Consider the following 12,500-nt stretch of genomic DNA (forward strand, 5'->3'; position numbering starts at 1 on the left):
GACACACGCTATCACCAACCCGGTGTGGCCAACACATCACGCATGTGCACAACCATTTCACCCGGTCAATTAGCAGCCATGGACAGCTGTTTCGGCCGTGGAAGAACAGTTTTGCTGTTCCCAACCCAGCTGACCACATGTCTGGCATGTGAAGCTGCCGCTTAAAAATGGGTGCTTAAAACATCCGCCTGGTAGGTTAGCTACGCCATGCTGATGAGGCCCAAAAGGCCGCAACAGCTGTCCATGGCTGCTAATTGACCGGGTGAAGTGGTTGTGCGCATGCGTGATGTGTTGGCCACACCGGGTTGGTGTTAGCGTGTGTCATCTTGCTTTTATTGTTGTTAAACTATTGACTCCACGCAGCTAGCTGTTTTTTGGTTAAGTGATTAGGTGACTTGTTAATCAACAGCCACTCCCAGAGCTGAGTTCGAGTCCTGTGTCCTTATACTCGCATTGCCTTAAAAAAAAAGACCATTTCCCATAATCCATATCAAACATTCAGTCTTCTAAATTAACGATAATAGTAAATTCAGACCAAATCAGCAATTGACGATAATCGTTAAGTGAGAGGTAGAGGATTGGTTGGGATTTTGGCGATTGCCCGCAAAACTACTCGTCACCATTCCACTCGCGGCCCAAAAACAACTGAGCAATCATCAATTTACTCGCGCGTGCGATAAAATTCCCCGCCAGCTACTCAGGTTATGCTGTAGAGGCACTAATCAAGACGCCCGCCATTTTATTTAGCTCAAGACTATTTAGTGTATCCATTTTATTAGTATCCAGTTGGAAAGTTCATAATATTTGTGACTCTTTGTACTGAATTACCATTTATGAGAACTTTATTTCGTTCGACCAATCAGAATGGATAATTTTCACAAGATGTGCGTAAAGATAACGATGAACCCTTATTGTTCATAGTTGTCAAATCGGCCGACAAAGGCGGCGCGGTAGTTGTTTGGCGGTCCGACCTTTACCAAAAAGAAGCTTTGCGGCAACTTTCGGATACCTCGTTTTATGCCAAAATCCCTAAAGATCTCACTTCCAACAATCAAAAACTTGTCAAAGACACCATTCAAAATCTTATAGTTAATCAAGAATTACCGGACACTGCCTCTAATCTCATCATCAACACCCATAGAACTTCGTGCATTTACTTCTTGCCTAAAATTCACAAACCCAACAACCCAGGTCGACCTATCGTTTCTGCCTGTAGTTGCCCCACCGAACTCATTTCTAGCTACTTAGACAGGATTATGACGCCTATCGTCAAATCTTTGCCATCATACATTAAAGACAGTACACACGCACTACAAATTTTCCGCGATTTCAATTTCTCCGGCCAAGACAAACTTATTTTCACCATGGACATTACATCTCTATACACAGTCATTCCTAACAGCGAAGGTCTTCAAGCACTTAAACACTTTTTCGATCAACGCACTGTCAAAGAACCTAGCTCGGAAACGCTCCTCCGTCTTGCCGAACTAGTTTTAACGCTTAACTGTTTTTCATTCGCCGGCAACTATTACAAACAAATTAATGGTGTAGCGATGGGCACAAGAATGGGACCTAGCTATGCCAATCTTTTTGTAGGATATGTTGAACACCAATTTTTTAATCAGTACAACGGCCCCAAACCTGAACTCTACGGCCGCTACATCGACGACTGCATCGGCGCTATTTCATCCAGCAGAGAAGAACTCGATCAATTTATAACCTCCGTCAACTCTTTTCATCCGGCTCTTAAATATACCTGGGAAATTTCGGAAACTTCATTGGCTTTCCTAGATATCAAAGTTTCTATTAGAGGCAACGTGCTATGTACTAGTGTGCACTACAAACCTACTGATTCACACAGTTATTTGTTGTATTCATCGTCACATCCATCACATGTCAAGAACTCCATTCCTTATTCTCAATTTCTTAGACTTCGACGTCTATGTAGTGATGACTCCGATTTTTCCAGCAAATCAGAGGAGATGTGCCATTTCTTCGAAAAACGTGGCTATCCTGTCTTTGTGGTCAAAGCGGGCCATCATCGCGCCCAACAATTTGATCGACAGTCGTCACTACAAACGTCACAGAAAGATAAGAATGACAGAATTCCATTCACCCTCACTTTCCATCCTCATAATCACGCAGTCAAAAGCATCATTCTTAGTAATTTTAAATTACTCCAAAATGATCCCGAGACTGGTAGAATCTTTTCGCAACCTCCACTTATTTCATTCAAACGCGACAAAAACGTAGGCAACTTTTTAGTTAGAAGCGCGCTCAAAACCAACGAGCAACCCGGCACTTTCAAATGCGCGCGCTCACGATGCAAAACTTGTCTTTTCATTGTTAACACTAACAAGATATCGGGACCTAAGCGATCTGTTAAGATCACCGATCGTTTCACATGTACCTCCGCAAATGTCATTTATTGCATAACCTGTACGTTATGCAATAAATTATACATTGGTGAGACAGGTAGACGACTAGGTGACCGATTCCGCGAACACCTTCGCGATGTTGAGAAGAATGACAAGGATGCATCTAAGCCAGTCGCTCGCCATTTTAATCTGCCTAACCACTCCAAAAAACACATGGCTATCTGCGGCCTTTCCCTACATCTAGGTACGACGGAAAGCCGCAAGAATCTGGAACAAAAATTCATCTTTCAAATCGGCACCCTTAATCCTCTCGGTATTAACGAACGCTTTTCATTTAACTAATATATTCCTACTTTTCCCGTTGCCATGTTACCACCAATAGCGTAGCTCCTACTCTACTATAAAAACTACACGTAACCCATAATCCCTCGATTCGCTCTGACGAAGGGCTAACGCTCGAAACGTCAGCTTTTAGAATCTCTGTACGGTGGTCAATTTACATTATCAACTGCGTTGATAAACCAAATTTTTGTATCCTTATTGTCAACCATTTATAAGCGGAAACTGGTTGGTCCTCGGTTTCTGTAAATGGTAAGAAACTACTTAGAAATGTTTGGTAAATGGTTCTTGTATTTGATTTCGTGTCAGGTACTGGTCGAGTATCGTGACGCTGACAACTGCTCGCAAGCTCACAGGGCACTTACTGGATGGGTACTCAATGACAGGACAATCATAACAAGCTACTTTCCCACCGGTAAAACTACTATACCTGGATTTTTTAGTCCTGTTCCTCCTGGCTATGATAGTGAAAGTACAGACGATGAGTTTCGAAAAAGAAGTCGGCGTGATTCTTTCACGGACAGTTATGGGAAATGCTTAAAACAGGGAGGTGCAGGGCCTAGCTTAGGGTCCGAATTTCCTGGAGATAATATAGCACTCGCAAATAACCGCTTACCAGAGGTTTAGTTTATCCTTTTACATGTCTTGCTCTAAATGCGTATAGAGCGGTTTTCAATTGAGTGTCAAAAGTAATTAGCGAAGTGCTTTGGTTTTGCATTATTTCACTCAGTGATTGGTTCAAAGTTCTCGCGCCACTTTTTCAACCAATCAGAAGTGAAACCAAAAGCGTGCCCATTTTCCCGCGCTTTGTGTCGTCTACGTGTAATAACTTCAAGCTTTGATTGGTTTACTGGATTGTCTCCGTCCTTTTTGATTGGCCAAAGTAATTATTATTGTTTTGGTTTTACGAAACTCGATTGAAACTCGCTCTATTCACTCACAGCTAGATGTGGTTACGCATCAATCATTTGGTGTTATCAACGGAGTTGATAATGTATCACAGTTTCTTTAGAAACTATACCCCTTCTTACGCATCAATCAGTTTCGCATATTGAAACTCCGAAATGGTAATTCGTCCACGGGAGGAGTTATCGGCTTTTCGAAAGCTCGACGTGATGTACAACTGATACACCGCTTAAGGAGGCAGTGAATGAACTGTTTTCAAAACTGCTTGGTGGCTCATAATGGGATCCTGGTTATGAACACGCATGCGTGGAGTAGCCGCTAACAAATCCACCGCTCGCCTCACTGTGGATTAGGCCTCCAGGCGTAACTAAAATAGAAAATATATTAATGGCCAAAAATATACAATATTGAAAGAAGATAAATTAGAGGCAAAAACGCGTGTCTGATGAAACTTTTCTTATACTGAACACTGATTTTGGTTTAGTGATTAATTTAACGTTACTAGTGTTAGAGCAATTTTCAATTGAGTGTCGTAAAACCAAAACCAAAGTTATTACTTTGGCCAATCAAAAAGGATGGAGACAATCCGGTAAACCAATCAAAACTCGAAGTTATTACACGTAGACGACGCAAAGCGCCGGAAAATGTGCACGCGCGAGCCACGATTGGTTTTGGTTTCACCTCTGATTGGTTGAAAAAGTGGCGCGAGAAATTTGAACCAATCACTGAGTGAAGTAATGCAAAACCAAGGTAATTCGCTAATTACTTTCCATACTCAATTGAAAACCACTCTAAGAGATTCCAGTATTTCAGAGTAATAGTTAATCCAGCTTTGGCTCTCGATAAGAACTCTCCGGCACCCGTGTATACATTAGTCTACAATGCATGCGTAATAAGTTTCCTAATTTTGACTATTTTCGGAAAGAAAAATATTTTGACTTGCCTCAACAAAATTTTTTGAGTGGACTCGCTCTGAAATCAACTAGGATATTTTTGTTGTTGAGAGAATCTGTCTCGGATATTAAATCAGGGTTCTCCTTAGTTTTTAGCGCAACAGGTATATCATCTTTTCAAACCGGTAAAGCAATTGGTTAATGTTGGAAGTTCTGCAAAGGATAAGCGACTTCTGAGCGTTTGCAGGCGGTAATAAGTGCTCTTACAAGCGGTAAATTTTACCGGTTACCGTCTGATGAGGAGAACCCTGCCGGCGGCGGGCGCCCGCCGCGCGCCTGATAAAGGAAAAGAGTGATGCAGAAAGAACGCTTACCGACACTCCAAAATATCCTCGAAATAAAAAAGTAATGAAATATTTTGTAATCTGAATTAGGTTAGAACGACAATCGTTACGTCGGAAACAATTTGCGTTCGGAAATTAACGTTGCACTGTGCTTTCTGTCAGCGACTATAGTAAATATGTCTTTTATCTTCTCCGCGAAACCTCTTGCTCATCTTATCCCTTGTATTATCCCGAGAAGCGTAAGAGTTTTGTAGCTATGTGTTGTGTTCGAGACACGGATTCCCAGAGGGCTTGAGGTGACTGGGAAAGCGATTTTTCGGCACTCACCACCAGCAGGATCGAGCCCGTAACCCATATGGGTCAAATTCATACATTTTGTGAGAAGATTACGAAACTTTTTAATTTGTTTCGATGTGTTTCGCATTAGCCGTCATCAGTTAAAAAAAAAAGGACCTGAGAAGGACTGTCTGAATCTCTAACTTCCCTAAGCTTTTACAAATTTGGCAACGTTTTTTTGACCAATTGGAAAATGACGAAGATGTGACACATCGAAACATGTTTTGGAAATAAAAAGGTTTCGTGATCGTTCTAAAGATTGCGATTTATTTACAGATTTCAAGACTGTATAGTTTGTTATGAAATAAGGGTCTTGCTGTACTAAAACTAGACTGAACCAGCTTGATGGCGAGGAAAGCCGGTCAATTTTCACGCGCCGGTGACGCACGAAACGCGACTCAAGAACGAGAGGCTGTTTTATGGTGTTAAACGTTGTGAAGCGAGCGTGATTGACACGTGCGAAAGCATTCGATGCTTTGGGATTCTGGACGTGTTCCGTGTTGTAATGAACATTAGTGGGCACTTGGAATACTGACTTTCTGCATTTCATGGGCAAGGCGGTTTCAGTCAAGCTAAGCTTTCTTTACAAACTGTTGACCGACCTAAAATTAACCGGCCGAAGGGCTTTTGTGAAGTTATTATAGCACAAAAGCTCTTCCGTTAAGTTTTTGGGTCAGTCCACTGTTTTTAAAGAAAGCAAACCAAGTAAAACTTGAGCTTTGTTTAATCAAGCCATTCTTTGTTCAACGGTGTAGAAATCTATGCCGCAACAAAAAAATAAAAATAGTTGAATTTCGTCTTCAACCGGCAAGTTTCTTTTACTGGTCAACTGGCTGGTGGGAAGGCTACATTACTAGTGCTCACTGATTTTCGTCAAGGGCTCAATTCTCCATAATTCAGATATTTTTCCGCGTTTGAACTGAAAAGCAAACAAAACCGAGTGATTAAAGTTATGTGCATGTCTGGAAATAATATTTGCGACAAAGTGCTAATTGCAAATTAATAGTTTTTATTCTCACGGTTAGAAGTAATTGCAATGATACTGAGTGGAGCGAACGCCCAAAAGTTACTTTCTTTCATTATCTCGTTTTGTTTGTACTGCAAGTTTTTAATTTGTGTTGTGTGGTGCATGTTAAATCTTGATGTAGTTTTGTATAAATTTACTGACGGAGCAGGAATTTTTGCTTGGTTGTAAAATTTTGACTACCTCCCAGTTAAAGACCGGTCCAAGGTCCTTTGATGAAACTGCTCTTATCCGCAGGGTTCAAGCCCAGTAACCCGCTTTTCAACTACATCTCTTCTTTTAATCGTGATAAGAATTCTGATCTTGACACTTCACGAATCCAGAATCACGGAAAGCGGTATAGGATGTGAATTTGTGCCCTGTTACGAGGTTTCCTGGGCGAGGTTTCCTTCACCAGATCATCTTAGTTTTGAGCCGAGACTGACTAAAGTCAAATCATCGCGGTGATTCCTTTTTCACAGTCGTTACATCATGTCTCAGAACTTACTTGCACTATGTTTGAACGATTTCGAGTTCATAATGGCCCAAGCAGAGACAACGTGATTGATTTTCCTGGCGTTTATAGATAACTCTTTGTTAGCTTGCCTTGAACTGTCATGAAGAGAATTTGACAATGTTTACATTTCGAATGAAAATTGCCTACCTCTTTTGACGCTCGTCTGGGTAAGTTTTGCCACTTGTCAGTTTGTTGCGGTGATGAACTTTTTCTCACCGCTGTTGTCATTCAGACCTTTCTTCAGTATAGTCACTGAGAATGGACGCCATTTTTTTCTTCAAAGCTTGCGGCTAAGGAAGCCCTAAAGAGGGACCTTCCAGCCTAGCAGCTCCAGAGTACTTCTTGTCTCCTTTTCCCTTTATTTTTAACTTTCGCCTAAGATAATCTATTTTTAACAATTTTTAATCCTGCCACCCTGCAGTCTTTAAAGTTCCACAATGGTACTTTAATCATGAAGATTTTAAAAAGTGTTGAAAAAACAAACAATGCGCGTTGGCCTGTACAGTTTTGTTTTTAAGGTAAAAAAGTCACATCTAAAAAATAGATTACTTTTTCAAAATAAAAAGACTCTTGCAACACTTAAATGAAACTATGTTGTGACACGAATGAACTCTCTCAATTAATCGTTACAGTTATACTGTTCATTGCGACGTTTCTATCTTTTTTTACCAAATATTTCGTCGATGCCTAGCTCTCTGTCTGGGTCGTCCATATCCATCTCTTGTAGAGGCTTTTTTGGTCTCCTAACGTATCTGGCCTTCTTTGCCTCCTTCAAGAGATCAGTTAATGGTGGTAGCAAATACACAGTTCTGGGTAAGCCGTCCGGGGGGACGTTCATGTACGGTGTGATATCTGGGTCAAAATCATCGTCCTCTTGATTTCCCGGTTGTGATAGTCTGTTCTGTATCCTGTCCTTAACAGCATCAAGGTTAATCGTTGCCAACGAAGGATCTTCTTTTGCAATGATCCCACGCGGTGAAACCGGTCGAAATTTGGTCTCACCACTGGCGTTCGTGACAGAAACAGAAATCCGTCTGTCCTCCGTTTGACCCTCCAATGCGGTTGCCTCAAGGCTCATTGTTCGTGACATCGATTGCCTCTGTCGTCCTGTTTCTTTTGTCTTCGAAGGCAACGACCCCTCTTCAACGTCGTCCGCCCGTTGAGCGCCTGCACGCGAATACAACTGAGAGAGATCATCGCGAGGGGACATTCTAACCGTGTTTGTCATAGAAGGCAGAGTTGGTAACGACAAACTTTTTCGTCGTGAAAAGGCCGCAGTTTGACGCGATAGCGTTGCAGTGTTAACATCTCTCACAGCATTCCTTGACAAGTATGAATCTTGTTCGGTGCCCGTAGTTTTACTTGACGTCATCCGTTTAGACTTTCTTGTCCTCCGCGTTGTATCAGTTTTGCTCGGCATTGCTTTTCGGTTTATCGTATCTCCCGTTTTGTCAAAAATCCCCGAATGATTCGTGATCCCCTTCAATTCGCTTTTGAGTCTCCGCATTTCGTAGTCCAGTGAATTCAGATTGACGTTCTGGTGTTCATCTATGTTTCCATGGTGTAATCGCAATCGATTACTCGCTCGTTTGTTCAAATCACGGGCCAGGCTTGTGTTGTGATCAAGCTGCTCCGCCGATAAAACTATGTGGTTGTTGCGTCTCGGTGATCGCTCTCCCATAACAAGATTGATTAACAGTGCTAAGATTGATTAACAACACTATTTCGTATCTTGAACCTTAAGCATGACTTAAGAATTGCTTTGGTTTTGCATTACTTCACTCAGTGATTGGTTCAAAGTTCTCGCGCCACTTTTTCAACCAATCAGAAGTGAAACCAAAAGCGTGCCCATTTTCCCGCGCTTTGTGTCGTCTACGTGTAATAACTTCAAGCTTTGATTGGTTTACTGGATTGTCTCCGTCCTTTTTGATTGGCCAAAGTAATTATTATTGTTTTGGTTTTACGAAACTCGATTGAAACTCGCTCTATTCACTCACAGCTAGATGTGGTTACGCATCAATCATTTGGTGTTATCAACGGAGTTGATAATGTATCACAGTTTCTTTAGAAACTACCCCTTCTTACGCATCAATCAGTTTCGCATATTGAAACTCCGAAATGGTAATTCGTCCACGGGAGGAGTTATCGGCTTTTCGAAAGCTCGACGTGATGTACAACTGATACACCGCTTAAGGAGGCAGTGAATGAACTGTTTTCAAAACTGCTTGGTGGCTCATAATGAGATCCTGGTTATGAACACGCATGCGTGGAGTAGCCGCTAACAAATCCACCGCTCGCCTCACTGTGGATTAGGCCTCCAGGCGTAACTAAAATAGAAAATATATTAATGGCCAAAAATATACAATATTGAAAGAAGATAAATTAGAGGCAAAAACGCGTGTCTGATGAAACTTTTCTTATACTGAACACTGATTTTGGTTTAGTGATTAATTTAACGTTACTAGTGTTAGAGCAATTTTCAATTGAGTGTCGTAAAACCAAAACCAAAGTTATTACTTTGGCCAATCAAAAAGGATGGAGACAATTCGGTAAACCAATCAAAACTCGAAGTTATTACACGTAGACGACGCAAAGCGCCGGAAAATGTGCACGCGCGAGCCACGATTGGTTTTGGTTTCACCTCTGATTGGTTGAAAAAGTGGCGCGAGAAATTTGAACCAATCACTGAGTGAAGTAATGCAAAACCAAGGTAATTCGCTAATTACTTTCCATACTCAATTGAAAACCACTCTAAGAGATTCCAGTATTTCAGAGTAATAGTTAATCCAGCTTTGGCTCTCGATAAGAACTCTCCGGCACCCGTGTATACATTAGTCTACAATGCATGCGTAATAAGTTTCCTAATTTTAACTATTTTCGGAAAGAAAAATATTTTGACTTGCCTCAACAAAATTTTTTGAGTGGACTCGCTCTAAAATCAACTAGGATATTTTTGTTGTTGAGAGAATCTGTCTCGGATATTAAATCAGGGTTCTCCTTAGTTTTTAGCGCAACAGGTATATCATCTTTTCAAACCGGTAAAGCAATTGGTTAATGTTGGAAGTTCTGCAAAGGATAAGCGACTTCTGAGCGTTTGCAGGCGGTAATAAGTGCTCTTACAAGCGGTAAATTTTACCGGTTACCGTCTGATGAGGAGAACCCTGCCGGCGGCGGGCGCCCGCCGCGCGCCTGATAAAGGAAAAGAGTGATGCAGAAAGAACGCTTACCGACACTCCAAAATATCCTCGAAATAAAAAAGTAATGAAATATTTTGTAATCTGAATTAGGTTAGAACGACAATCGTTACGTCGGAAACAATTTGCGTTCGGAAATTAACGTTGCACTGTGCTTTCTGTCAGCGACTATAGTAAATATGTCTTTTATCTTCTCCGCGAAACCTCTTGCTCATCTTATCCCTTGTATTATCCCGAGAAGCGTAAGAGTTTTGTAGCTATGTGTTGTGTTCGAGACACGGATTCCCAGAGGGCTTGAGGTGACTGGGAAAGCGATTTTTCGGCACTCACCACCAGCAGGATCGAGCCCATAACCCATATGGGTCAAATTCATACATTTTGTGAGAAGATTACGAAACTTTTTAATTTGTTTCGATGTGTTTCGCATTAGCCGTCATCAGTTTAAAAAAAAAGGACCTGAGAAGGACTGTCTGAATCTCTAACTTCCCTAAGCTTTTACAAATTTGGCAACGTTTTTTTGACCAATTGGAAAATGACGAAGATGTGACACATCGAAACATGTTTTGGAAATAAAAAGGTTTCGTGATCATTCTAAAGATTGCGATTTATTTACAGATTTCAAGACTGTATAGTTTGTTATGAAATAAGGGTCTTGCTGTACTAAAACTAGACTGAACCAGCTTGATGTTGAGGAAAGCCGGTCAATTTCCACGCGCCGGTGACGCACGAAACGCGACTCAAGAACGAGAGGCTGTTTTATGGTGCTAAACATTGTGAAGCGAGCGTGATTGACACGTGCGAAAGCATTCGATGCTTTGGGATTCTGGACGTGTTCCGTGTTGTAATGAACATTAGTGGGCACTTGGAATACTGACTTTCTGCATTTCATGGGCAAGGCGGTTTCAGTCAAGCTAAGCTTTCTTTACAAACTGTTGACCGACCTAAAATTAACCGGCCGAAGGGCTTTTGTGAAGTTATTATAGCACAAAAGCTCTTCCGTTAAGTTTTTGGGTCAGTCCACTGTTTTTAAAGAAAGCAAACCGAGTAAAACTTGAGCTTTGTTTAATCAAGCCATTCTTTGTTGAACGGTGTAGAAATCTATGCCGCAACAAAAAAAATAAAAATAGTTGAATTTCGTCTTCAACCGGCAAGTTTCTTTTACTGGTCAACAGGCTAGTCAACACTACTAGTGCTCACTGATTTTCGTCAAGGGCTCAATTCTCCATAATTCGGATATTTTTCCGCGTTTGAACTGAAAAGCAAACAAAACCGAGTGATTAAAGTTATGTGCATGTCTGGAAATAATATTTGCGACAAAGTGCTAATTGCAAATTAATAGTTTTTATTCTCACGGTTAGAAGTAATTGCAATGATACTGAGTGGAGCGAACGCCCAAAAGTTACTTTCTTTCATTATCTCGTTTTGTTTGTACTGCAAGTTTTTAATTTGTGTTGTGTGGTGCATGTTAAATCTTGATGTAGTTTTGTATAAATTTACTGACGGAGCGGGAATTTTTGCTTGGTTGTAAAATTTTGACTACCTCCCAGTTAAAGACCGGTCCAAGGTCCTTTGATGAAACTGCTCTTATCCCCAGGGTTCAAGCCCAGTAACCCGCTTTTCAACTACATCTCTTCTTCTAATCGTGATAAGAATTCTGATCTTGACACTTAACGAATCCAGAATCACGGAAAGCGGTATAGGATGTGAATTTGTGCCTTGTTACGAGGTTTCCCGGGCGAGGTTTCCTTCACCAGATCATCTTAGTTTTGAGCCGAGACTGAGTAAAGTCAAATCATCGCGGTGGTTCCTTTTTCACAGTCGTTACATCATGTCTCAGAACTTACTTGCACTACGTTTGAACGATTTCGAGTTCATAATGGCCCAAGTACAGACAACGTGATTGACTTTCCTGGCGTTTATAGATACTCTTTGTTAGCTTGCCTTGAACTGTCATGAAGAGAATTTGACAATGTTTACATTTGGACTGAAAATTGCCTACCTCTTTTGACGCTCGTCCGGGTAAGTTTTGCCACTTGTCAGTTTGTTGCGGTGATGAACTTTTTCTCACCGCTGTTGTCATTCAGACCTTTCTTCAGTATAGTTAAACACTGAGAATGGACGCCATTTTTTTCTTCAAAGCTTGCGGCTAAGGAAGCCCTAAAGAGGGACCTTCCAGCCTAGCAGCTCCAGAGTACTTCTTGTCTCCTTTTCCCTTTATTTTTAACTTTCGCCTAAGATAATCTATTTTAAACAATTTTTAATCCTGCCACCCTGTAGTCTTTAAAGTTCCACAATGATACTTTAATCGTGAAGATTTTAAAAAGTGTTTAAAAAACAAACAATGCGCGTTGGCCTGTACAGTTTTGCTTTTAAGGTAAAAAAGTCACATCTAAAAAATAGATTACTTTTTCAAAATAAAAAGACTCTTGCAACACTTAAATAAAACTATGTTGTGACACGAATGAACTCTCTTAATTAATCGATACAGTTATACTGTTCATTGCGACGTTTCTATCTTTTTTTACCAAATATTTCGTCGATTCCCAGCTCTCTGTCTGGGTCGTCCATATCCATCTCTTGTAGAGGCTTT

At 41.0% G+C, this 12,500-nt stretch overlaps 3 protein-coding genes across 4 annotated transcripts in view; 1 reads left to right on the forward strand and 2 right to left on the reverse strand.

Annotated features, from left to right (window-relative positions):
* LOC137993095 (serine/threonine-protein kinase Kist-like) overlaps positions 1 to 6,374 on the forward strand; it is a 15,023-nt gene extending 8,649 nt beyond the window's left edge. For both annotated transcript variants that reach the window (XM_068838758.1, XM_068838759.1), the window contains exon 8: positions 3,027 to 6,374. In XM_068838758.1, the coding sequence (XP_068694859.1) occupies positions 3,027 to 3,344 (318 nt within the window). In that variant the 3' untranslated portion in view covers positions 3,345 to 6,374. The remainder of the gene's footprint in view (positions 1 to 3,026) is intronic.
* A 154-nt stretch (positions 6,375 to 6,528) lies between these two features.
* LOC137993099 (uncharacterized) overlaps positions 6,529 to 12,500 on the reverse strand; it is an 8,829-nt gene continuing 2,857 nt past the window's right edge. Inside the window, exon 2 of the mRNA XM_068838767.1 lies at positions 6,529 to 8,454. Coding sequence (XP_068694868.1) covers positions 7,372 to 8,397 — 1,026 coding nt within the window. The 5' untranslated portion in view covers positions 8,398 to 8,454 and the 3' untranslated portion in view covers positions 6,529 to 7,371. The remainder of the gene's footprint in view (positions 8,455 to 12,500) is intronic.
* The window catches only part of LOC137993098 (uncharacterized), a 2,393-nt gene continuing 1,007 nt past the window's right edge, over positions 11,115 to 12,500 (reverse strand). The window contains exon 1 of the mRNA XM_068838766.1: positions 11,115 to 12,500. This exon is cut by the window's right edge and continues 1,007 nt beyond it. Coding sequence (XP_068694867.1) covers positions 12,422 to 12,500 — 79 coding nt within the window. The 3' untranslated portion in view covers positions 11,115 to 12,421.

Source organism: Montipora foliosa, chromosome 2 (genome assembly GCF_036669935.1).
Source record: "Montipora foliosa isolate CH-2021 chromosome 2, ASM3666993v2, whole genome shotgun sequence".
Lineage (NCBI taxonomy): Eukaryota > Metazoa > Cnidaria > Anthozoa > Scleractinia > Acroporidae > Montipora > Montipora foliosa.